This window comes from Drosophila mojavensis, unplaced genomic scaffold, assembly GCF_018153725.1.
Source record: "Drosophila mojavensis isolate 15081-1352.22 unplaced genomic scaffold, ASM1815372v1 contig_136, whole genome shotgun sequence".
Classification (NCBI taxonomy): domain Eukaryota; kingdom Metazoa; phylum Arthropoda; class Insecta; order Diptera; family Drosophilidae; genus Drosophila; species Drosophila mojavensis.
Genome location: NW_025318667.1, coordinates 21,420,039 through 21,444,783, shown reverse-complemented (window position 1 = coordinate 21,444,783; position 24,745 = coordinate 21,420,039). Strand labels below are relative to the sequence as shown.

Here is a 24,745-nt window from a genome sequence, read left to right as displayed (position 1 = left end):
AAAAGGATACAAAATAAAATTAATCGTAAGACAATTAAAAGCGTTTCACAAACTTATGCAATTAGTTTAGTTTTGTTTTTGTTTTAGCTAGAGCTAGATAGTTCTTCTTGGTTTCACATGATATATTAATATATATATATATATATATATATATATATATATATATATATATATATATATATATATATATATATAAAATTGGTGTAGCCTCACACGTAGTTGCAACAAACGAAAAAAATAAAAATCAAATAAAAAATTCTGAACAAAAGATACAAAGGTAAATGACAACAAAATATACAAAATTAAGCAGAAAATTATAAACATAAACTGTTTTGACAATATGTTTTTGTTTTTTTTGTTTAGTTTTGTTTTTGTTTTTGTTTACAAAAAGTACATAATATAAAATGGTTTAGACAACTTTTGTTTGTTGTTTGATTTAAGGAAAAATCATCAATGTGCATAATATGCATATATATAAATAAATATATATATATATATATATATACCATACAATGTACACGTCTTACTAGTATTAAATAAATGACAAGATTAGAAGTTATATTCATATGAAACACATTAAAATTCAACAGCGTTAAACGAATCACTAAACAGGAGTTATTTTTCCTTTTTTGTTTTACATTTTTTTTTGTTTTTTGTTATATAAAATAATAATTAATATAATCCATTAACTGCTTAACATACACAAATACAATATGCGTAAAATTCACTTTCGATACGTTTCGTATGTGTATATGTGTATGTGTCACTGTATGTGTGTTGTATATAATAAAATGTGTGTGTGTGTATGTGTGTGTTTGTTACAGCCTATACAAAAAATAAGTTGCTTTGCTCTTACATAATAATTGATCCTAACCGACAAATGATCGTTTGCTAGACTTTTCACTTAGAACATAGTCAAAAATAAATTGCGATTTACATAATAGTGACAATAATAATAATAATAATAATATAATAATAATAAAAAATTCACAAAAAATTATTTTTGTCATCGTAAAGAATCAAGAACAACAAAGTCGTAAATTTCACATAATTAATCATAATATAATAATTATATAATAATAATAGTATGTTATTCATTTGTTTAAAAAATAATAATGTCTTGGGAGTAAACCAGCCTTATATATTTTATTACAACGGGAAAGAAATGGCACATGCCCCAATATGTGCTACTAGAAGAGTCCTTACTTTACATAAATACCATATACATACAACTGTAAACATATATATAGCATATATATATATTGTGTAAATGTGGGCATATGCACACGTATATGTATATGTTTGTATTGTTTTTGTTTTTTGTATGTATATAAGCAAGAGGAATATCATTTTAACATTGTAAATATATATATAGAACTTAACAATAGTTTTTTTTTTTTTTTTTTTTTTTTTTTTAATCTTTTGGTTTTCCTTTTCATGTTGTTTGTTGTGTATCTCGTTTTAGTGTTGATTTTGTTTAGTTAGTTGGTTGGCCTAATGCATTGCAAAATTTGATGCCTTTGTTATTGTGTTGTTGTTGTTGTAATTTGCAATTTGGTTTGTTAGCTTACATTTAGTTTGTATGTTTTGAATTTGTTTGTTATTATTACTAACACACTCAAACGCGACAATGAGAACATATATCACACACACACACACACACACACACACACACAAAAACCCTTTTACACACACACACACACAGAATGTATACTAATATTTGTGTTTTTGTTTTTCATTCAATCTGTATGTAACTCATATATACAGTGACAAAAATCAGTATATATATATAGATATATTTTTATGTGTGTGTTATTTTCTCTGTATATATATAGATATATATGGCAAAGTCGTAGGATTCACATATATGTATGTCAGTTGTAAGATATTTTTGTTTTGTTAAATACATACATATACATACATACATATATATATTTATATATAGGTTATATATTCATACGCATATGTATATATAAATAAATATCACCTTATATAAGCAGCAGTAAGGAAAAACCTAAACACGTGTCTCTCGTTTTCATTCGGTTTTTTGTTTTTTGTAGTTGTTAAAATTAAAAATATACGTTAGTTGTACATAATTTTAGATGTTTTGTTGTTGTTGTTGTTGTTGTTAATTATTGCCTGGTTTTTCCTGTCCACTTCGGAAATGTGCACAAAAAGTGCACGTTTCGCAAATATGTATATGAATATATACACATATGTATATTCATATATTTATATACATATATATATATATATATATGTGAGTTGTGTGTATATATATTGTATGTAAAATATATGCGTGTTTGTTTTGGTATTTGTTTTTTTGTTTTTCTTTTTTTGTTTGTTTTTTTTTTTTGTCGAAAAAAGATTCTGGAAGGGGTTTTGCACAAAAAAGCTAATTCGTAGATATAACAATATGCCTATACATAGATAATAAGTAACATGAAGTTGTGTGTGAGCGTGTACGTGTGTTTCTGTTTGTGTATGTGTATGTTTGTCCAATTGTGAGTGTGAGTGTCACTTTGTATTGTATGAAAGTTGTAACAAGAACATATTTCAAATCGAAACAGAAAGAAAATTAAATAAGAGCTTCTCCTAACCGCGTTGAAAATATGGTTAGTTTTCATCCAATTTTTTCTTGTGTTCATTTGTTTTTTCGTAGTTTTTTTTTTCCATTTTGTTAGGTTTTTTTTTGTTTGTTGTTTGTTTTGTTTCTTGTTATAGATTTTTTTTATAGATGCTTGTTAATTATTTGTTGTTTTAGTAGCGCTAATCGTTTTAGGTTTTAGGTATTTTTTTTTAGTTGTTGCTATTAAATTAGAGATCAAAAATAGTATTGTTGCATTTTTGTTGTTGCTTGTTGCTGTTGTACGTTGACAACAATTCTGCTGAAAACGCGATTTCGAGATTCGAGAATTTTCGCCCGTTTTTTTTTTTTTTTTTTTTTATTATTATTATTTATTTATTTATTTATTTTTTTGCCTTCCCATTTCGTTTCGTGGTCTTTGATGCAACGGTATTTGGTTGGCCGTTATTTCGAGCTTTTTTATATGGAAGGCGGCGACGGTTTAGCTCGAATGGGATTATTGCTATGCTGCTCCACGTCGTTTCTGCTCCTGCTGTTAGTTTTCCTGCTGCTATTGATTATGCTATTGTTGGTGCCTGTTGATTGATGCTGCTGCTGTTGCTGCTGTTGCTGTTGCTGATGCTGTTGCTGTTGCTGCTGCTTATGCTGTTTCCTATTTTCATGATGTTGACAATGCTGTTGCTGTCGACGACATCCATAAATTTTGCCTGACGAGTATTTATAGTTGTACTTGATTAGATCGACAGCTGGACGATTGTTGCGCGCTTTGATTTGCAATCAGTGAACATACAGGGTGTTCAGGACAAGAACATGATGATTGTTCTTGGCCAGTGTTACGACATAGCCCTCAGAGGTGATTTTCAGGCCGCAACAACGTGAAACCTGCACAATAAACAATGATTTAATTAATAATATTATCATAGAGCAACAGCAATTGACACACAGGGGAGCAACCCATTGCCCTACGCCCTACGCATCAAGCGCCATTGCTCCTCTACGTAATCATAAATATATATATATATATATAAATGGGTGCTATAGCTATATTACTATATATACATAAACAATTCTTATTCAGAAAGCGAATGCAAGTACGCTGAAATCGCGCTTCATATGCGAACCTTGACATGTGGGCACTCGAATTCGGATTGCAGTACGCCTTCCCGTGAGTAACAGGCCACATGGAAGCGATTTCCGTGTGAATCACCGATGAGTACGTCGCCAGCGTTGGATATGTCAATGCCGTTGGGAAAGCAGGTGACCTTCTCATTGCCAATGCGATAAAGGAAGGTGCCGTCCTCTTGGAAAACGGCCACGCAATGCCCTTTAAAGTCGCACACGTAAAAATCATTGTCTGCAAACGAGAAATATGAATATATTTATATATGTATATAGCAATATAAATGTGAGTACATGTGAGTAGCATTCATGATAGCAACTGCCCTGCAGCGGAGTGTACTTACCACGTATGGCAATATCGGATGGTTCACGCATATAGTCACTGCAGTCGAACCAACGCACCAATTCGCCCTCCTCGGAAATGACGAAAACGGTGGGCGAGACGCTGTCGACGGCAACAATGTGTCCCTTGGCAGTTACAGCCAGACCCGCAACAATATCAATATACCTATATACACAAAGATCACACAATTAGCATGTTGTATACAATATATACAGTTTGGGGCAGGACATTCACAATCATTCAGCACGCACCTAATTGCAATTTTTCGCATAAAATGGCCGCACTTGGAGAAGATTTGCATGCGGGAGCGTTCGTTGCCTCGATCGCAGACCACGAATTTGCCATTGTTGTGCATGACAGCCACCTTGCGGGGATACCAGAGTTGGCCCTCCTCTTTGCCGGCGACACCAAATTGAAATTTGAGCGCGCCCATTTTGTCAAAGACCTCGATGCGATGATTGTTCGTATCGGCGACAATGATCTCCTCATCGACGCCCAGACAAAAGCCGTGCGGCGAATTGAATTGCCCCTTGGCCGTGCCGAGCGATCCAAATTTGCAGCGTATCTGCATGGGCGTGGCCTTGTTCCGGCCAGTTACAACGCTGGTGGTGCCGGGCGGTGCCACAGCATGGAAATTGTTGAGGCTCATCTCCTCGACACCGCCAACAATTGGATTCAGTGTTTGCAGATTTGGTGATGTGGCTGCTGGCATGCAGAAATCTGTTAAAATATAATCAAGGCACGTTGAGCTTCCGTTCGACGACAACAAATCGTGTTGCTCATCTGTGTGTTGTTGTTGTTGTTGAGTGGTGTTTTGGGGAGTGTTGGAGATGTTGTTGTTGTTGGAGGTGTTGGTAGTAGTGGTTGTGGTGGTGGTGGTAGTAGTAATAGTAGTAGTGGCGGTGTTTTTGTTGTTGTTGGTTTTGGTGGGGTGTCAATTGTGGTAAAAAGAAAAAAGAACAAAATAAAAACAAACTTAAAATTTGCAAAAACAATAATAATAACAACAACAAATACAACGAAATTATAAGTTCATTTAGAATGCCAATACGCTTAAAACACTGCAGACAGCATCAATGAAAATCGCATAGAAAGGCGATAATATTACAAATCTAGAGGTAGTTAAAAGCTGATAAGATCTTTTTTAAAATCATAATTAAAAATAAATGTAAATAATAAAATTATAAAAAGAAAAATAAAAAAAGTTATGCAGCGAGAGATACGCTAAGATGTCTCATTTAGATTAGTGAATGCAATTAGTATTAAATTGCTCGCTAATAAAACTCTTAGGAATCGCAGTTCCATTTGATTATTTACGGTCAGCTTGACAAGATCTCATTTTAAATCAAAATTTAATAATTTAATTACAAAGAAATGCGATTGAGATAAACAAAGTCGGAAAGAAATTTATATATTTATAATATATAAATATAAATATACGTAAGCAAAGAGAAATATATAAACAATATTCACTATAAGCTCACAATAGATATTTATATATATATATATATATATTAGTTAAAATTATTAATAAATTACTCGCAGAGCCAAGAGCATTGATCGAGAATCGCATAGAGAGGCAAATATAAACGAAAGCAAAAAATGTCTCTTTTTGTTTATCTGTCTGCAGTTAGTGTACTATGTGAGCCGAGTGGTATGGAAGCAGGCAATCGAACAGAGCTGACAGTTTCGAAGATCGCGCCACTCACCATTGTTGTTGAGTCCCAGTTTAGCCAAAGCTTGCAGATTGTTGAGCGCTCGCTGGTCACCGGACAGAATGTCGGCCAGTGTTATGGGTTGGGTGGGCGTGACGCCAGAGGGCGGAATGACCGGCTGCTGATGATGGGAGGCAGCGCCGCCGGCGGCGCCGGAAGTGGCAGCAACAGCCACCGCATTAGAGCTGCCCACGCCCAACGTGTCGCTCATGGCGTCCGGTATGCTCTCCGTGAGACTGGCCAATCGTGATAGATTGTATTCAAGCATGCTGAACGGAGGTGTTGGTCCGCCAGCATTCATGCCCAGTCCATTGAGGGCACCCAGGCCCATGCCGACAGCGCTGTTACTTGCTCCAGCATTGATACTGACATGCCCAGAAGGTGGTGGTACTTGGACAATGCCTTGGGGCGTCACCATCTGCGATATTTGCTGGGTCACGGGCAGCGTCTGTGACTGTTGATGCAGTGCTTGTTGCTGTTGCTGCTGTTGCTGTTGCTTTTGCTGCTGCTGCTGCTGCTGCTGCTGTTGCTGCTGTTGCGCCTGTTGCAGCGCCTGCTGCTGTTGCTGCTGCAGCTGCGGCGGCGAATCTGGCGGCAGCGTGCTCATCATGGAGAAGTTGGTCATGACCGAGGTGTCGCCATCGAAGGAGCTCTGCAACGACGATGGCAACGATATGGGACTAAAGACAGCTGCCGAGCTCAGCCGTCCCTGCACCGAGCTGTTGTTGACAGAGCTGCTGCCAACTCCGGCCAGGCTGCGCACTCCAGGCGGCAGCATGCCAACGCCATGGCAGCCGGGCGCCAAGTTCGATGGCGGCGGCGTGTGCTGCTTGGGCGTGGCCATCGGAGAGGCCGTCGCCTCGGGCATTCCAGTTCCAGTTGTATTTGGGCTTTTCGTTGATTCCGTGCGAAATTTGCCAAACATTTCACGCGCGAAACGCTCAAACTTCTCGGGCATACAGTCGAACTGGAGCTGATAGTTGACATCGCTCTGGGGCGTCTGTTCGATCAGATTGGCGCACTGAGCACTGATCACTGGCTTCAGCAATAGAAACTCGATGGCATTGGCCTTCTCGATGGCACGCTGACCGAACTGGGAGGCATGCTGCAGGCGGCCCATGTTATTCTCAAGGCTCTGCATCAGATCCATGATCTTCAGCTCGCGCTCCGAATGCAGGCGACTCAGGTCGGTGATCATCTGATCGCGAATGACCTCGAGAGTGCGCTTATAGCCCTTGTACGCATCGTCGATCTGCTGTCGAACATTGTCGTGCTGCGATTGGAGTTCGGTTAGAGCGCTGCTCAGATTGCCGCCAGCATCGTTGCAATATTGTGCCTTCTTCATGGTCTCCGTCAGCGTTTGCTCGAGATCGGCCCGAACTGTTTGCTCGGCAACCAGAGCGGTCTCGTAGTGATGATCGTTGCCCTTATGATCGCTCAGCAGGCAATCGTTGCAGGTGGGCACCTGGCACGTAAAGCAATAGTATTTGAGATTCTCATTGATGTGCTGACGGCAGCAGATTGGCTTGTGAATGATCAGCTTGTCGTTCTGCACATTCTTCTGCAGATCCTCGATGCGCACCACCTGGTGGTTCTCGAAGCAGCGCATATACTTGTGCGCATTGTCGCAGCCGTTGCACAAGAAGTTGGCGCAGTCATTGCAACGTGATATGGCCTCCTCTTTGCTCTTGCAGGACGTGCACGGTATATGCTCCGATTCCAGATTGGACAAATCCAGCGTATTTGTCACAATATAGTCCATGGTCAGCCCCCTGACGCCCTTGTTGCCCAGATGGGTCAGCTGCTTGCACACCGGACACTCCAGCACCGTATGCGATCGCTGATTCTCACTGCCATCGAACGAGGCCGATGAGCAGCTGGCCGCCGACGATAGGGATGTGGCCGGTGAGCTGGCCGCGGCCACCTCCTTGCTGCGTAGCAAATTAAGCAGGCAATCCTCGCAATATACATGTAGACAGGATAGAATTCGCGGCATAACCAAACGCGAACTACAAATGATAGGAAATGGTTTTTAAAAATTCGATTTCGATTTAATTGACGCCATCGATAGCAACGATAAATCAAGGTTTTACTAGTAGTAAGAGGCGCAGCATTTTTAGATCTTTTCCTTTTTAATAGCTATAAATATAGATTATCTCTATATAATTGGCTAGTTGATTAAATATAAAATATCGACAACTGCCAATCGATTATAGATCAATGGCGCGCATTTTGTTTTGAGCTGCCTTTAGCTACTATTAATTTTGCTAACCTTTTTATCGATATTAAATGATGGCCAAAGTTAAATATGGTCAGCTAGAAACTCACCTGCATAGCATGCAGTTCTTGTCGGCATCTTTGAGCATGGAACCGCACGTATCCTCCAGGGAATCCAGTTCCGTGACGCTCTTAGACTCATAGCCATGGCTCAGCTCCTGGCTGCTGCCAATATTGCTGTCCACATCGACCACCAGACCGAGGCCCGATGAATTGGACGTGGATGGGGCGGTTGTTGATACCGATGATGTAATCGATGCAGCCGATCCAATGCTGGATGAGCTGACGCGCGTCGTATCAATGCTGCCCACGGTGCTGCTGCCCTTGCCGGTGTCCGTGTCCGTTCCAGTGCCATTGCTGCAGCTGCTGCTGTTGCTGCTCGCGCTGCTGCTGCTGCTGCTGCTACTGGTACTGCTGGTGCTGCTGCTGCTGCTCGTATTGCTCACATCGATGTCTTCCAGCACCGATGATGAGTTCGAATCCTCGCAGAGTGTCGTACTCATCGAGACCCGCTGCTGCTGCTGCTGCTGTTGTTGTTGCTGCTGCTGCTGCTGTTCCTCAATTGTCGCCGTAGCCAATGATTGGCTCAGCTCCTCGAGCAGTGTACTCATGTTGCCAGCAACTTGTTAATTAACCGTTTGTTTAATTGGTATCCCTTTTCTTGCTCAATCGTGACTGGGTGGGCGGGCAGATTTTCTATTGCTCTTTCACACTTTCTTTCTTTCTTTTTAATATTTTCTCTGTCTCTGTCTGTTTCTTGTAGCTTGCAATTTCCTCAATGAATAAATAGACGTGTGTTATATTTGTTGCTTAAGTTTCTTTGTCTGTTACTGTTGCTGGTGTTGTTGTAATTTTTGGTTTCAAGTCCTTTACGCTTACTTAACTATCAATCTTCTCTTATAGCTGCATATCCCAATTGTGGTTGCTATTGTTGCTTGTTCGCACTCCTTGCAGCCATGCCAATTGCACACTGCAAATGGGCGTAAGTGTGACAGTCGATGTATGAATCTCCTCTCTTCAGCTGCTACTGCTACACTAATACACACACACACGCGCGCACACAGACAGCCAGTCAGGTAGGCGTTAGCGAGAGAATGGGTGGTTCAATGTGAGAGTGTGTGCTCGATAGCTTCTGTACTCACGAAGACGAACATACACAGGCACTCACGCTCGTGCACGCTGCTCACACTCACGTACACACACACAACAAGCTCAGTTTAGCTCTGCTTTTGCTTGTGACTTCCTCTGTTCCTCCTTTCACTTTTTATGCGTCTGCATTTTGCCTCTTGGATTTCTGCTCTGCTGTTCCTCTTTTCCTGTGGGTTCTCGTTTCTTGTGCTGATCCGTTATAGGTACCGTTATTGCAATGGAACTGCGTGCTGCTATTGTTTCAATTTGTTGCTGTGTTGCGACGAGTACGATGACGAAAACGACGACGACGACGACGACAATTATGACGACGACGACGACAGATAGGCGAAGGATAACAGCGTCGTTCTGCACAATATAAATGTACCGCAAGTAATGGAAAATGTACCGTGAATTAATCCAAAATTTTCAAAACAAATTAGAAAAATATATCAAAAAAAAAAAAAAATTATAATAATAATAAACCAAAAAAATAAACCCAAACAAACAAACTAACAAAACAAAAGAAAATTTATACTATCATGTGCACTGTTTTATTAATGGTTAATGCATTAACCAATGTCTTAGTCAATTGTTAATAAGCTATCTAAATATATCTGCGAATTTCAAGAACTAACTACCCGAAACGCGAACTAACGTAGAAAAACATAAAAAAGTAACAAAAAATAAAAACAAACAAACGATAACACGCCTAAGTTTCAAACGAGAGAATAAACGTAAACGAGAAACAGACTTAAGTGTTGGCAGTAAAGTAAATGATGAAATGTTTGTCTCATCCAATCAGTCGAACGGTGAAAGGGTCTACACGGGTCTGCTTATGGCTCAGGCTCCGTGTCTGAAGCAGCTGCAGCAGCTGCTGCTCAATGCTAATACTCCTTTCGCTTATGCAACACAACGACAGAATGCCTCATACCGAACAGCTCATAATGATGCATACTTTAGGGAACAGTTAACAGTAAGCGATTCGGCATTTAGCAACTCTCTCTCTTCCTCCCTCTCTCTCTCTCTCTCTCTCTCTCTCTCTCTCTTCTTCTGACTTTTGAGAGTTAAGCTGGGTTCGGTTTGTGTATAAAAATGATTGTTCAAATTAACACATTAAGATAAGAGCTGATTTGTTGTTGTCTATTTATATAGGTACATATATGTATAAAACTTCGTATGTATGGCATTATTTATTTACTTTCATTGAAAAAAAAAAAAAAAAAAAAAAAAAGAGACCTAAGTGCAAACATATTTAATTTCATATTATTTTACAGCGCTTATTCTCGACTGGTTACCAGGTCTTTACCGCAAATAAACAAACATTCTCAATAATGATTCCCGTAAATACTTTCATCAATAATTTCTATCTCCCAGTAACACTGTAAGACACGAGCCGATCTTCAGTTTGTTAGCGATGTCATTCGATCGCGATAGTAACTATCGCAGCTGACTATAAGAGTTTTAGTAAAGAAGCGAATTGATTCTTTACGCACGTGCCCATTGATATACATATGTATGTGTGTTTGTACATTTCATGTACTCGTAGAAATTGCGAGTCGCTCAGGCGGCGCAGGCGCCTGCGTTAGCGTTGCTGCAACACAACATCTATGTATGTGTGCATACACACACCTAATACACCACATACATGCCCATATACATACATATATACATGTAGTAGTAAGTGAAGTCAATGCCGTTTGCAATAAATTCAACTTTGATTTTCGCCCTTTTATATTGCTTGATGCAAGGACGCTATGCCAAGGGTCCTTGGACAAGACAAACACACATGCCCACAGATGTTTTTTTTTTTTTTTATATATATATTTTTTTAATATTATGCATATATATATATATGGTATATGTATATATTATATTATATGCATACATATATACACTTATTTATATTCACATATATTTGTACGCGGGCTCTAACAATTCACACACATACATACATATGTAAGTATATACTTTTTGAGTAATAACCGCAGCGGATGTGTCGCAAATTTAAATGTTGATTAGTAGCCCTCGAAAAACAGGAGGAAGAAAAAAACAACAGCGAAACGGTAATAAACCAACCACAACAACAAATCAGCTGCACGAAACAATTGCACCAATCTACATTTATGCATACATTTATAGACTCCGGCAAACACACACACACACACTCTCACACGTATCTATATGTATATATAGGTAGATATAAATATATTTATACACGCATTCAGACTACACACGTGGTACGCAAATTTCGAGCGTTTTGTTTACGAGAATCTGTGCACGACTGTCGACTACGCGTCTATGCGCCCCGTGCAATTGGAAATGGGCATCAGCCAGATATGCACTCCCCCGACCCATACCATCCTAACGACTTTGTCGAATCTGCGCAGCTGTTGTTTTTTGTTTTTTTTTTTTGGCATATTCAGGCATTTTTCGTACTTTTTTTACGTACTTTTTCTCAAACGTTTATTCTCACTGTACGATTGTCTCTCTCAATTGCGACAGTTATTTTCAGTGCAGCGCGACCCATGTGTTTTACGCGTATAAGAGAGAGCAAGAGAGCACATGTGTTGGTATGCGCATGCCCGTTCAGGGCGCTAAAAAAACATTGGCAACCCCAAACACACACACACACATAAATATATATATACATGTATATATATACACTTAGGTTTTGGTTGAAAATTGAATTTCTTTCAAAATATGTAAAAGATTCTATTTTAAAATTGGCTCTAGTGTACACTAGAACTACCAATGCAGCCTGGACACCGGAGCTCTCTGTTGTTAAATTGTAATTAGATACTAACTGTGTTTTGCAACAGAAACACTGAATGGAAAAAAACGCGCCCGCTCTTTTAAAAGTCGGTACTTTTCTACATACATACATACGAACGTATTTATGCATGTGTATGGGTTTGTATGATGTTCGGGAGCCTGGGCAATTGAGCGAGTGTCTTGGCGTGCCGAGGAGCAGCATATCGAGAGTTCTAATAGTGGACATAGAAAATGGGGCAGGGAGGGAGACATCCCACACAGTAGTACACACTTGCAGCTGTGCGCACTGTCGTTCTGTTGTCCTTGAACGCAAAATTTTCACTCCACCGCCCAGGTGCTGCTGGTCGCACAAAATACACATACACATACACATGTACATACACAGCACAAACGCATGGATAGAAAGTCCTTCAGGGGTCTTCGCGTCTTGTGCAATATGGTAATATGATTGACAATTTAATTATTTGATTGCGATACCTTTCTTTAAATTTTCACACGTTTTTTTCTTCTGCTCGTTACGATTTATACTTTTTCGTCGCGCACACACGCACACACACACAGCACTGCTGTCCGCCGCTGCTGCTGGTTCTCGCGGTTAGCGATGAAATATTTCATATCGCATCGATGAAAATGGCTACACGATACCAGTGCCAGCGATAATTTGCCATCTTTAACAATGTGCAATTCGAATTTAGCGGACACTCGCAGAAGCACATTCAAATTAGACCATTTGACATCCAAAATGAGCAGATATTAGGAGAACATTAAATAGAACGTAATTAATGAATTGATCGTATAAATTAACTATAAGCCATCCATTCTTCTTTTCCTTTTCTAAAACGCCAATAGGAAAGTAATTGCACCATGTGGACTATATTATTCTCGGTGGAATTCGCCAAAACAAAATTTCTTAATAGTCGCACAAAAGTACACAAAATTTAACGGTAAACACAATTCGCTAAAAATTTCACAGAAAACTTGGCCGAACTACTTTTGACATTTGTTACAAAATATAGTTTTTGTAAGCATTTCAAAGCAAGGTACATAAGTAACGAATACGTAAAGTATCTTATGATTATCCACCGGCATTTTCCAACACTAAAAAGATTATTTAGAACAATCTAGCACTGGCTACACGTTGTTAGAGCAGCATAGTCCTATTTATTTACATTTTTTTTAACAAGTAACTGAATTTGTTAGCTAAAATATGTCCACTGCGGCAAGCGCAACTATAGCGACGGAGAGCGCCGACACGACGGACCCAGCGCCCGCAACGGCGGAAGCACAACAGGAGCCCATCTTCAAAGAAATTAATGCCGAGCAGGCAGGGGAATTGGTGGAGATTGAATCCGCCTGCATGAGCTGCTTCAAGACTGGCACCACTCGGTTGCTGCCGACGAAGATACCCTTCTTCCGGGAGGTGGTGCTGATGTCCTTCAAGTGTGAGCACTGCGGGTTCACGAACAGCGAAATGCAATCGGCGTCCGAAATACAAAAGCATGGAGTACGCATCGAACTGAAAGTGGAGAAGGAAGCGGATCTGAATCGTCGTGTTGTGCGATCTGACAATTCCAGCATCAGCATACCAGAAGTGGAGCTGGAGATACCCGTGCAATCACAAAAGGGTGAGGTGACCACCATTGAGGGCATCATTGAGCGCACCATAACGGGCTTGTCGCAGGATCAGGAGAAACGGCGAATTGAGCATCCCACGGAGGCCGAGTCCATCGATGCCTTCATCGATCGATTGCGTGATCTAAAACTAGTGAAGAAACCTTTCCGCGTGCTGCTCGAGGACATCTCGGGCAACAGTTTCATTGAGAATCCCTTGGCACCCGCCAGCGATCCACAGCTGAAAACCAGCCACTTTGCGCGGTCTACCGCTCAAAACGAGCAGCTGGGTGAGTCGACAAACCCGTTTAAGTCGCCCCATATCCAACTAATTAAATACATTTATGCGCTTCCCTGCAGGCCTCTATGAGCAAAATCACGAGGATCAGAATCTATTGAAGCCCATTGCCGAGGACTCGTGGCCAATTGAGAATCTGCATGGCGAGGTGCTGCAGTTCAGCACGAACTGCCCCGACTGTCATGCACCGTGCGAGACGAACATGAAGCTGACCAATATACCGCACTTCAAGGAGGTGGTCATTATGGCCACCGTCTGTTCGAAATGCGGCCACAAGACGAACGAGGTGAAGTCTGGCGGTGGCATTGAGCCGGAGGGAGTGCGATTCAAGTTGCGAATCGAAAGCAAAGAGGATCTCACTCGCGATGTGCTGAAGTCGGAAACGTGCAGCTTATCGATACCAGAGCTGGACTTGGACGTGGGTCCCAATGCCCTTTGCGGGCGGTTTACCACAGTCGAAGGTCTGCTGGTGGCCATGCGCGAACAACTGGATGGCACCTTGTTTCACGATTCGGCCGATGAACCATCCAGGCAGCAACTGGAACGCTTCCTAACCACCTTCGATAAGGTTGTCAAATTGGAGCATGTAATCACACTCGTGCTGGAGGACCCAGCCGGTAATACCTATGTGCAATCGCTTTCGGACGACGATGAGCCGGATGCTAAGCTCATTGTGGAAAGATACGAGCGCAGCTTTGAGGATAACGAGGAGCTTGGCTTGAATGATATGAAAACTGAAAACTATGAGCAGAATGCGTGATTGTATAACATTTCTGTATTTATATCAAAAACATGCATTTAACAGAAATTGAATTATTGAACAACTGAATCCGTAACACGTAAAATAGTTAGCAATTGAGTAAAAATTGTGTATTGAAATAATAAAAACATCAAACATATATAGCGAGCATACCATTGTTGTTGTTATTTAGCTTGCATATATATTTATATAAATAATATGCATAATTTATATTATTGCAGCGCATATTTATCTGTGTTCAAATATTGCGCCACAAATATATCGCTATTGATGCGATTATTATCGTGAGTTGCTTGGATTCCTTAACGTAACGATATGCCATACTTTAGCAACACTGGCAACTCCAGCTGATCGAAGCAATCGAAATCGTTTGTGGCACTGGTTGTGGCACCGACACTTCCAATTTAATACAACTTTTTACTTTATTATTTGGCTAAAAAGTGCATAATATGCTATCGAATTGTGCCGCAAAGACGCTGGCCGCTGTCGTAAGTAATTCGCTGTGCAACGCACTGTCAGTACTGGCATGCAAATGCCAATTACTAGCGACAAGTTATGTAATTTTTTTGCACAACAAACAATAACAATATTGTATTTGCAGCGCGGCAGCCTGCGCGCCATTGCCACCAGCAGTGCCCAGCGCAGCGACAATCTGTTCGTGCATCGCGACACACCCGAGGATAATCCCAACATACCCTTTGAGTTCAGTGCCGAGAACAAGAAACGCGTGGAAGCCATATTAAGCATCTATCCAGAGGGTCATAAGCGTGGCGCAATGATACCACTGCTCGATCTGGCACAGCGTCAGTATGGCTGGCTGCCCATATCGGCCATGCACAAGGTGGCCGAGATATTGGGTCTGCCCAACATGCGCGTCTACGAGGTGGCCACCTTCTACACAATGTTCATGCGCAAGCCAACTGGCAAATATCATATTCAGGTGTGCACCACCACGCCCTGCTGGCTGCGCGGCTCTGACGAGATTCTGGAGACGTGCAAGAAACAGCTGGGCATCGGCGTCGGCGAAACCACAAAGGACAAAAAGTTCACCATCTCCGAGGTGGAATGCTTGGGCGCCTGTGTCAATGCGCCCATGGTGTCCATCAACGATGATTACTATGTGAGGGGGAAATGAATTCAAAATACATATTTCCATATATTTTGATTAAAACTAATATCACATTCCATGCTGCAGGAGGATCTGACCGGCAAGGATATGCAAGAGATTCTGAACGACCTTAAAGCTGATAAGATCTCGCCGCCCGGACCACGCAACGGACGCTTCGCCAGCGAACCCAAAGGCGAGCCCACTTCGCTTATCGAGGACCCAAAGGGCCCAGGCTTTGGCTTACAAGCGGGTCTCTAAGTCCCGCACAATGCCAATCTAGCTTAGCTCCAACTGTTTAGCATACAATTTAACTCGTTTTTTTGTGCGACTGTGCAACTTGCAAAAACAACAACAACAACATATACAAATACAGATTGTCAGATGACAGTTCAAATGCAATAAACCCAAAACAAATGGAGTTTACTAACTATAATTTATTTATTATGCAGCCAAAAAGTATATAAATTATGTTTTATTTAAGATCTGACTGCAAGCGATAGCTATATGATATGTGTATGTATGTCTTAGAGCACCAATTGAAGCATCCTAGAGAGTTGAGAGTTTGCTATAACAACTTTTGTGTCGAAGGCAGGGTCTCATTAAGTTAATGTTGAATTTTGCTAAAGATTGACTAAATGTAATTCATGAAACAACTACAATTTCTATAGCTTGTCTCTTGCAAATGTCCATGTCTATGCCCTATAGCTATAGTACATCTATATATATATATATATCTATATATCCTGTTAGACAATGATCAAGTATTAGGCAGTCTGGTACGTGCGACCCATTCATATATGTTGCCTGCCTCGATGGTGCCTAAGTATTCCTCAAACGCTGAGTACGGCTAATTCCTAGACCAAGTTCTAGTTGTTAAGCTTTCTAATTGTACTCCAATTGGAAATTAGTGATGGTTGCTCCTATTCTGCTGCATGTGCTTAGGCAACACTAAACCGAGTATGTAGTTAATCTGCTTATCGAATACTGATTTATATGATTCATAGGCTGGCAACCATATCCTCCATTGACAGCTTCATCGACTATATAAGTGAGCTTCACCCGTCATCCTGCCTCTATCGCATTGAGTTTGTTCAAGCGAGAGCAACGAAAATTGTCTAAAGTTTCTAAGTGAAATAAAAAAAAAAAAATTGTTTTCTCAAAGGTTTTCTCTAAAAAATAAGTAAAGTGACAAAATTAAAATCATGTCTAATGTTGAAGTGAATTTGAAAGTGTGAGTAAATATATTTCAATTTATAAATTGTTCGTTGCAATATAATTTTTTTTTAAGTTATTCGGATTGCCGATTGGTGTATGATAGCAAGAGTAAGTGTTTTCCTAAAATTTGAATTTTATTTCTCAGTAGTTTGGCTAACACATATTTTATATTATTTTCGTATTCCAAAATAAATCAGCGTGTGTAAAGTCTGCTGTAGATTCGAATGTGACTGTGAATGTGTGAGTAAATATATTTCAATTTAATAGAAATATTTTTGCTACATAAATATTTCTCTTTTCGAATAGGGATGGCGTGCCGATTAGCACACAGAGTAAGTTATTTTCTAAAATTAATGAAATTTTAGTTCTACGAAGTTTGCTTAAAATATATTCTATATGCTTAATTGTTTATTAAGTTATCTCAATTTAATTTACTGCGCCAAACCCGGAATTCATAAAGAATCATTTTTTTCCGTTTTCATAACCTAAAAGCTAAGTTGAAAGAAAAAAATTTGTTTCTGCGAGTGCGAAAGGGACGGCTGGTGTGACATGAAATGAATGCAAAAAAGACAGCTAGTGTGTGCGCGTGTGTGTAAGGGAGAGTAAGATTTCTCCCATTTTAACTATTCTTGGCAGTCACTCGTCCGATTTAACGGTGCTTCGTTTTGTTAAGCGACTTGCGCAACTCTTCGATCAGGCTCCTCCTGAACGGCTCGATTAGGCCCTCTCAGGCTAGATTCGCCCTTCGTCTGTCCCGACAGCATTAGCAAATTTGTCAACGAGTCTGGACATATGTCAAGTTGACATATCCTCGACATGATAATTTAAGTGACTTTCACAAATCATCCTGCCTCATTCGTACGAGTACCTCAAAGCGAAAACGTCAAAAAAAAAAAAAAAAATTTTTTTCGAAGTTTTTTATTAAATTTTTTTTTTTTTTTTTTTTCAAAAATAAATAAGTGAATAATAATGTCTGATATAGAAGAGAAAGAGAATGAGAATCTGACTTTGAATGTGTGAGTAAATTAGTTTCAAGTTAATTGAAATACTGTTGCTATATAACATTACTTTTCAAGTTTTATGAATTCCGAATTGGTGTATAATAGCCAGAGTAAGTTGTTTCTTAAAATTTATTTGAATTTAATTTATCAGTAGTTTGCTTAATACATATTTAATATTCTTCTGTTATTCCAAAATAAATAAGCGACTGGAGGAGGGGTTGTCACTGTGAGTGTGTGAGTAAATTTATTTCCAGTTAATTGAAATATTATTTGTTGCTACATAAATTATTCTTTTTTCGATTAGGGATCATATTAACGGCAGCCCGGATATCCAGGGTAAGTTAATTTCTAAAATTAATTAAATGTTCGTTCTATATAAATTGTTTGAAACATATTTTACATTCTTATTTATTTGTTTATGGAAAACTTAATAGAAAGTGTAGTTTAATTTAGTTGACTACGATAATACATTATAAAGAGGGAATTATATTTTTTGTCATAACCTAAAACCTTAGAAGAAATTCTGTTTTAATATTTTATTTTTTATTTTTTATTTGTTGGTTAATGGTTTTCACGTACTTAGACAATTTATACTCTTAAGAACTAGGAACGTGCCAGGCCTTCAGTAAGGTTTCACGTTTCATCAACTTAAGCTAATCGCTTTAAAACTGTTATTCATTTCAATTACTACTCCGAATTCGATACTGCACTTTTTTCTCTTTGTTATTTTTGTTTTGTTGTTATTTGTCGTCAAATATCTCGTATTGAACTACAAGTCCCGTTCTCCTATTCCTCGCCATAGAAAACGCTGCGAGTGCGAGAGGGACAGCAGGTGTGACATGAAACGAATTGAAAAGAGACAGTTAGTGACACATTACTAAGAGGGAGAGGGGCGGGGACAGGGAAAGGGACACCTAGAACTTTCTCGTCTTACCGATTTTTCGCTGCGGCTCGCTTCGAGGAACGCTCGATTCGATTGTGTAAATTAGAGCGTGGAATTGTCTCGTTGACCAAGCGTTTCGTTTTCTTCGGCGATTCTCGCAACTGTTTCGCGTCTACGTTGCGTTCCTCGTTCAGTCTCCTCTTGTACTTTTCGATTAGGCCCTCGCAGGATAGATTCGATTCAGGCTCCCAGGTGTCCTCCTTGGCACCGAAGCCCTTCCAGCGTATGCGATAGAGAACGCCGTGCTCATCGTCATGGACTGAGTCCAATATGCGTTCCACTGCCCATTCCTTATCCGGATCGGTGGACACAGTCTTGCTGCTCGCCTTTCGGCCGCGTACACCCTTTGCCGCTGCCGGCGATTTCTTGCCAGCTCCGGCGCTCTTCTTGCTGTTCTGGAAATGAACTCTGAAAGTCAATGACATAAACATAAAGCATGGCCCAGGCATAACTTTTACCTTTTTACGATATTCCTCGATCAGGTCGTCGCAATTAAGCTCGGCCTCCGGCTCCCAGCTGTCGTCCTCCTTGCCGTAACCCTTCCAGCGAACCAGGAAAAACGACTCGCCGTTCTTCGACTTGTGACCTACAATCGCCTCCACCTGTAATGCAAACGAATATAATAGTTCGCCTTATGGCAAGTATTTTAACCGTGTGCAAACCTCGAATTCCCTGTCAACATCATCATCGGCGTTGGCGTTGTCATCGTCATTGTCATCATTATTGTCATCTGATACGGCTTTGGTTGACGATTTTTTGTTTTTATTCTTTTCAGCAGCCGCCGCCTGCAGCGCTGCTTTGCCCTTCGATTTGGGCGTCTTCTTTTGCTTCTTTCGGGGCGGTCCACTCGAGCTGGACGCTTTGCTGCCATTCAATGGCAGATCATCGCTCCCATCCGTGTCGCTGTCATTAATGGTGATCTTTGTGGATGCCACGGACGCCCGTTGTTTTTTCGAGCCAGTTTCCTGCTTATCGTTGACAATTTCGGAGTCATCATCATCACTTGAATTGTTGGCTCCATTTTTCGGATTTTCATCACTGTCGGAGCATGCGGCTGATTTCTTTTTGCTTATTTCCGAGAGCTCTGCTAATTTTTTTTTGCCTAGCTTAACCATTGCTCGTGTTGTTTTCCTTGAATTGTGATGTCGTAAAAAGAATGTTTGCACTTTTTGCCGCGAAAAAAAACAACAATTATTTATATATCCACCGTCGCGACTGAGGCGACTGTACACTAGGGGTGAGATAACTGGCCATACACTCTTGACGATATTCCCAGCCGATATATGGTATTCATATACAATGTATGTATATGCAACAAAGAGATATTCAGAGCTACAAAATAATTATATTAATTGGGTGTAACAATCTGATTGCACTAAATTATGAAAATATATTTTTAACAATATCGTCGAATTTGCAATCTGGTCATCGATAGTTAAAAACCGCTGCTAGGTATTTTTTTTTCATATTACCACACTGCACTTGTGCCTTTCATCGATAACGATACCTCTCAATATATCGAATCGCTCGGCACGTGTTGCCGCTGAACCCGAAACACAAACACATTTCTCATTTATCAATTTGCCCTAAATAAAGTGAATATGGTTGAAGTTGATAATCCTCCGGCAGCTGGAGAAACAGGTCCAGGTCTCAGCCGGCCAAACCCCTCTGATAACCGAAAAATGGCACACACAAAAACGGATTGGAATCAGTTCAAGCAGGATAGAAGGCAGCTCAGATTGGAACGCAAACGCCGCCGCGGATCCTATGACATCTGCCTGAAAGTGAAGCAAATGTATGAAGTGCTGAGATGGTAAGTATCCCGCCTCAGATTCCAACAGAGACAGTCACGTAAAGACATTGATATTTCCATTGCCATTGCAGTCGTAACGCCACCCATAAGCACATATTAGTAGAGAAAATGTATACAATATTGGATATCGACGACATGATATTAAAGATGATCGTGGCTCACGATTCCTCCCGAGTGGTTCAGTGTATGCTAAAGTATGCAGCACCCGACTTAAGGGAAAAAATATCAAGCAAATTAATACCGAAAGCCGCGGAGTTGTGCCAGTCAAAATATGCACATTTCTGTATAAATCGAATGTTGAAATATGGATCGCCTAGCACAAAAAAATCATTGGTCAAAGCTTTATACGGTAATGTGGTCCGTCTATGTGGTCATAAAATCGCTAGCAAGATCATGGATTACATATACTTGAATGGGAATTCGAAGGAGCGTCGCTATCTGCGCCAAGAGTTCTACGGAGATCTTTATAAATTGGCCAAGGATGACAAGGTGAAGTGCCTGAAAGACACATTTGAGAACTCACCAAATATGAAAGCCTCCATAATTGGCGCTGTGAAAGCCAATCTGGAGCATATTGCCAATAAGGAGCTATTAGATAACTCTTTAGTGCACGCCGTTTTGCTCGAGTACATACAGGTCACCGACGAGGAGAAACTGGAGGAGACTGTCACCCCTCTGGCTGCTTACATACCGTATATGTTAAGCACTAAGGATGGCACCGAGGCGGCGATTTTATGTTTCTACTACTCTACTTCGAAAACTCGCCGAGTAAGTCAAGAGTTGCACTACGAACGAATCTCCCTCACTCATACATATCATTTCATTCCAATCTCTTAGGCTGTCATAAAAAAAATCAAGGAACATTTGCTAAAGATCTCCATGCACGAGCATGGCCATACTTTTCTAATCGCCTTGCTAAATGCATTAGATGACACGAAGGCTATCAAAAAATCTATTTTTGATCCCTTGTATGGTGATCTGAAGACTTTGGTGTCAAATAACTACGGACGTCGTGTTGTCCAGTGGATGGTGGCGCCTGGCGATACATCCTGTTTCCATCCCGGCTTCATTGAGACCATTGAGTTGGGCTTGAAGTTCGGCAAGAAGGACAAAGCGACACGTCGTCAAGAGATCTTGGATCAGGTGGAAGCTCCTATTTCTCTAGCTATGGCAGAGAGTCCTGCCTTCTGGCTGTCCAACAATCATATTGGACTCGTCACTGCAAATATATTGAAGCATCGTAAGCACCTTATATTTTTCCCTGAATATTTTCAACAACAATTCTCTCTCTCTCTCTTTCTTCTCAGTTACTGGCGAGCATTATGAGAAAGCCGTCACAGCTTTGGCTCAGGTAATCGCTGATGTCAATTGGCGTATTGCCGAAGTATCCGACGAGGGCGAGTTGATGAAGAAAAAGCCGCAGGATGTGGAGACTTACATTTCCAATACAATAGAAGAGCGCAAGAATAAAAATAAAAATAAAAATAAGCTCAAGTCTGCTGCTCTTGCGCTGATCACCTCGGATGAGGAGGCCGATGCCGAGGATAAGAAGAAGGAGAATGTAAAGGATAAGGAGAATGACAAGGAAGAGGAGGGGGATGAGGAGGAGGGTACTCCAGCCAAAAAACCGAAAAAGGCAGAGACCTTGGACGCTGATAATGAAACCCCAGACGCCGTAAAAGAGACCTTGACAGTCGAAGAGGAGACCCCGGCCAAGGAAGAGGAGGCTGTCCCATCGATTAACGGAATAGAGGATGCTGGCATGCATCATGTAATAAAGAAGATCATTCGTAGCGACCTAAAGCGCGAGTCTACTCCATTTGGCAACCAGTTATTCAATCATCTTAATACCGATGTGGTAATTTCATATTAATTCGAATTTTATGTTATCATTCAAATGCTAAACTACTTGTTATTCTGTTTACTTTAGCTTAAATTCTGGCTGGGTATTAATCGTGCTTGCTTCATTCTCGTCAAGCTAGTGGAGAATTCGCCAGATTTGCTCAACAAATGCCGCATTTTGTTTAAGGAGGAGAACCTGTCCCAAATTGTCGAGGATGCTCAATCACCAGGAGCTAAATTGTTGTTGGAAAAATTAAAAGAATAGATAGATAGATATATGATAACATATTCAATGGAGTAGCTTTAGTTAATGATAACAATTATTAAATAAACATAATATATATATATATATATATATATATATATATATATATATATATATATATAAAATATATAATATATATCTCGTGTGATATGACGAGTGAGTTAGCATCTTAATGGCAATTGAAGAAGTATGTATTACCATAGCTGTTGCTGAACTTGGACCCGATTGTTGTTGAGTGAGAGAGCAGAGATTTGCAATGATTCCGATAAGTCAAGGGAAAGCAATCAGAAGTGAAGAAAAGGGAGTTGGCTCTGGACTGTTGCACAAGCAAACACTTTTGAATTAGCCGAACAACAACGAGAATTAATTTTTGTGCAGTTATAATGGAGACGGGAATAATAGCGCTACGGCATATACATACATATGTATATATTGTATATAATGAGAATCGCATAGAAAAGGCATATAAGAAAAGAAATGTAGTCAAAATTGCTCTTGTTAGAAAAATCGCATATGTTTATATTTAAGGTTATAAGAAATACATTTTGTGTGGTGAAAATCGCAAAGGTGAGATTTTCATATAAAAAAAGGAAAAAAAAAAATGGCGTCTTTAAGAAACAATTTAAATTTCTTTTTGTGGTTGGGTCTCTTATAGATCCATTATAAATTCGGTTAATAAAACTTAATGCTTAGAGTGTTTCGTACTTGGCAGAGATGAACGATATTTATATATTGTCTTATTTATTAACAAAGCAGAGGAAAGATCTAACAATTTGAATGGGAATTTAAGAGATTTTTAGGGCAATGCGAATGAAAATACTCTATAAGAGTGGATTTTCATTCAAGCGCTTTAATTTCGTTTGATTTGTAATAAGTTAATTCCGTGTCCTCTACATGTTATCCGTTGATTTGCTCTATGATTTCCGTAGAATGATGTGCAGGCCGGAGTCGGTGTCAACAATGTCCGATAATTGTCCCACCTTCAAGGCGAAGGCGGCTTTCTCGAACGGCGCCTGCATTTGACCTAATTAAGGATTCAAAAGGGTTAAGAAAGTGATTCATTGAAATGGAAGCTCATTCCAGACTAACCCCGTCCGAATTTGCCCAGGTCACCGCCTCGCTTGGCAGAGCTGCAATCGGAATAGGAACGCGCTAGTTCCTCAAATGTCGCCTCATTGTTGACAATTTTATTGCGATAGATTTCGAGCAGCATTTGGGCCTCTTCTTTGGTGCGTGTGATGTTCTCTTCGCGCCAGGAGCTAGGCCGTCGGCTGCCCTTGTGTTTGACCAGCAAATGGAGGCACTGCACCTCGTTGGGGGCATCACCTGAGGCGCCATTGCCCCCCTTTTTCGCCGGTTCAGTTGGCTGGTCCCATTGGGACTCTTTTGTGTGCACGTTGAGATAGTAGCTCATACCTGCAGAGCACACATATATTTGCGTATTGAAAAGCGAAAAATTACCGGTTGCAAATGGAGTTTTGCAGGAGTTTTTAGTTTTGGTTTATCCTTACCAGTTGAGCGGCTGGTTCGTTTTTCCCATCCTTCGGGCAAGTGTTCAGTTTCTGGCATCTTGCTGTTTTTTATATATCCTAGATTTTTCGGAATAAATAATATGTTCCAGTTTATGACAACTTAAAATGCTCCGAGGGATAAACAGCAAATGCGATAAGGTATCGTAAGCGATAACCACCCTCAAAACCTTTGTGGCGATATTTGACAACTCCATAAGGGAGGATGCATTATGGATACTACCATACGATGAACATCGATGCAGAGACCGTGAATTACACATATATACAACCAAAAATCTATTTATTCACCTTATTTAATTAGTTTTTCAGTAATTATTTCATTTATCGATATGCGCCTATGTCTAATATCGAGCCTAAAAAAACTGTTAGTTCAGCGTGTTGAAATGTTAAATGGATTCCGTATTTTGTATGGC

The 24,745-nt window shown here is 40.2% G+C and overlaps 6 protein-coding genes across 11 annotated transcripts; 3 read left to right on the top strand and 3 right to left on the bottom strand.

The window, feature by feature from the left end:
- Positions 1 to 2,926: 2,926 nt before the first annotated feature.
- On the bottom strand, positions 2,927 to 12,547 carry LOC6584422 (B-box type zinc finger protein ncl-1). Of its 3 annotated transcripts, none has more exons than XM_015161536.3 (7): positions 12,422 to 12,547; positions 8,093 to 9,538; positions 5,759 to 7,773; positions 4,301 to 4,832; positions 4,051 to 4,214; positions 3,709 to 3,941; positions 2,927 to 3,469 (listed from the first exon to the last, which is right to left on the bottom strand). In XM_015161536.3, exons 2-7 carry the CDS (start codon positions 8,650 to 8,652, stop codon positions 3,365 to 3,367), a joined length of 3,609 nt encoding a protein of 1,202 aa, XP_015017022.1. In that variant the 5' UTR covers positions 8,653 to 9,538; positions 12,422 to 12,547; the 3' UTR covers positions 2,927 to 3,364. The 3 variants fall into 3 exon arrangements, with proteins under 3 accessions (XP_015017022.1, XP_002010077.1, XP_043862946.1); XM_002010041.4 differs by having other exon boundaries at positions 4,301 to 4,769; XM_044007011.1 differs by having other exon boundaries at positions 4,301 to 4,751.
- A 501-nt stretch (positions 12,548 to 13,048) lies between these two features.
- LOC6584421 (zinc finger protein ZPR1) lies at positions 13,049 to 14,761 on the top strand. Its single transcript, XM_002010040.4, has 2 exons — positions 13,049 to 13,845; positions 13,916 to 14,761. The coding sequence occupies exons 1-2, from the start codon at positions 13,152 to 13,154 to the stop codon at positions 14,611 to 14,613; spliced, it is 1,392 nt and encodes a 463-aa protein (XP_002010076.1). The 5' UTR covers positions 13,049 to 13,151; the 3' UTR covers positions 14,614 to 14,761.
- Positions 14,762 to 14,961: 200 nt separating this feature from the next.
- LOC6584420 (NADH dehydrogenase [ubiquinone] flavoprotein 2, mitochondrial) lies at positions 14,962 to 16,139 on the top strand. Its single transcript, XM_002010039.4, has 3 exons — positions 14,962 to 15,101; positions 15,215 to 15,733; positions 15,809 to 16,139. Exons 1-3 carry the CDS (start codon positions 15,063 to 15,065, stop codon positions 15,977 to 15,979), a joined length of 729 nt encoding a protein of 242 aa, XP_002010075.1. The 5' UTR covers positions 14,962 to 15,062; the 3' UTR covers positions 15,980 to 16,139.
- A 639-nt stretch (positions 16,140 to 16,778) lies between these two features.
- LOC6584418 (protein penguin) lies at positions 16,779 to 22,889 on the top strand. 3 transcript variants are annotated; one of them, XM_002010037.4, is made up of 11 exons: positions 16,779 to 16,952; positions 17,010 to 17,044; positions 17,134 to 17,176; positions 17,243 to 17,268; positions 18,141 to 18,171; positions 18,242 to 18,273; positions 20,477 to 20,693; positions 20,765 to 21,461; positions 21,531 to 21,933; positions 22,001 to 22,551; positions 22,624 to 22,889. In XM_002010037.4, exons 1-11 carry the CDS (start codon positions 16,924 to 16,926, stop codon positions 22,798 to 22,800), a joined length of 2,241 nt encoding a protein of 746 aa, XP_002010073.2. In that variant the 5' UTR covers positions 16,779 to 16,923; the 3' UTR covers positions 22,801 to 22,889. The 3 variants fall into 3 exon arrangements, with proteins under 3 accessions (XP_002010073.2, XP_043862947.1, XP_032588242.2); XM_044007012.1 differs by lacking the exons at positions 16,779 to 16,952; positions 17,010 to 17,044; positions 17,134 to 17,176; positions 17,243 to 17,268 and adding exons at positions 17,891 to 17,952; positions 18,043 to 18,047; XM_032732351.2 differs by lacking the exons at positions 16,779 to 16,952; positions 17,010 to 17,044; positions 17,134 to 17,176; positions 17,243 to 17,268 and adding exons at positions 17,891 to 17,952; positions 18,013 to 18,047.
- Positions 18,314 to 20,307, bottom strand: LOC6584419 (uncharacterized protein DDB_G0283697). Of its 2 annotated transcripts, XM_002010038.4 has the most exons (4): positions 19,543 to 20,301; positions 19,339 to 19,482; positions 18,872 to 19,275; positions 18,314 to 18,745 (listed from the first exon to the last, which is right to left on the bottom strand). In XM_002010038.4, exons 1-4 carry the CDS (start codon positions 19,993 to 19,995, stop codon positions 18,724 to 18,726), a joined length of 1,023 nt encoding a protein of 340 aa, XP_002010074.1. In that variant the 5' UTR covers positions 19,996 to 20,301; the 3' UTR covers positions 18,314 to 18,723. The 2 variants fall into 2 exon arrangements, with proteins under 2 accessions (XP_002010074.1, XP_043862948.1); XM_044007013.1 differs by lacking the exon at positions 18,314 to 18,745 and having other exon boundaries at positions 19,168 to 19,288; positions 19,543 to 20,307.
- Positions 22,890 to 23,293: 404 nt separating the features above from the next.
- On the bottom strand, positions 23,294 to 24,677 carry LOC6584417 (putative peptidyl-prolyl cis-trans isomerase dodo). Its single transcript, XM_002010036.4, has 3 exons — positions 24,312 to 24,677; positions 23,890 to 24,216; positions 23,294 to 23,824 (listed from the first exon to the last, which is right to left on the bottom strand). Exons 1-3 carry the CDS (start codon positions 24,367 to 24,369, stop codon positions 23,715 to 23,717), a joined length of 495 nt encoding a protein of 164 aa, XP_002010072.1. The 5' UTR covers positions 24,370 to 24,677; the 3' UTR covers positions 23,294 to 23,714.
- Positions 24,678 to 24,745: the final 68 nt, after the last annotated feature.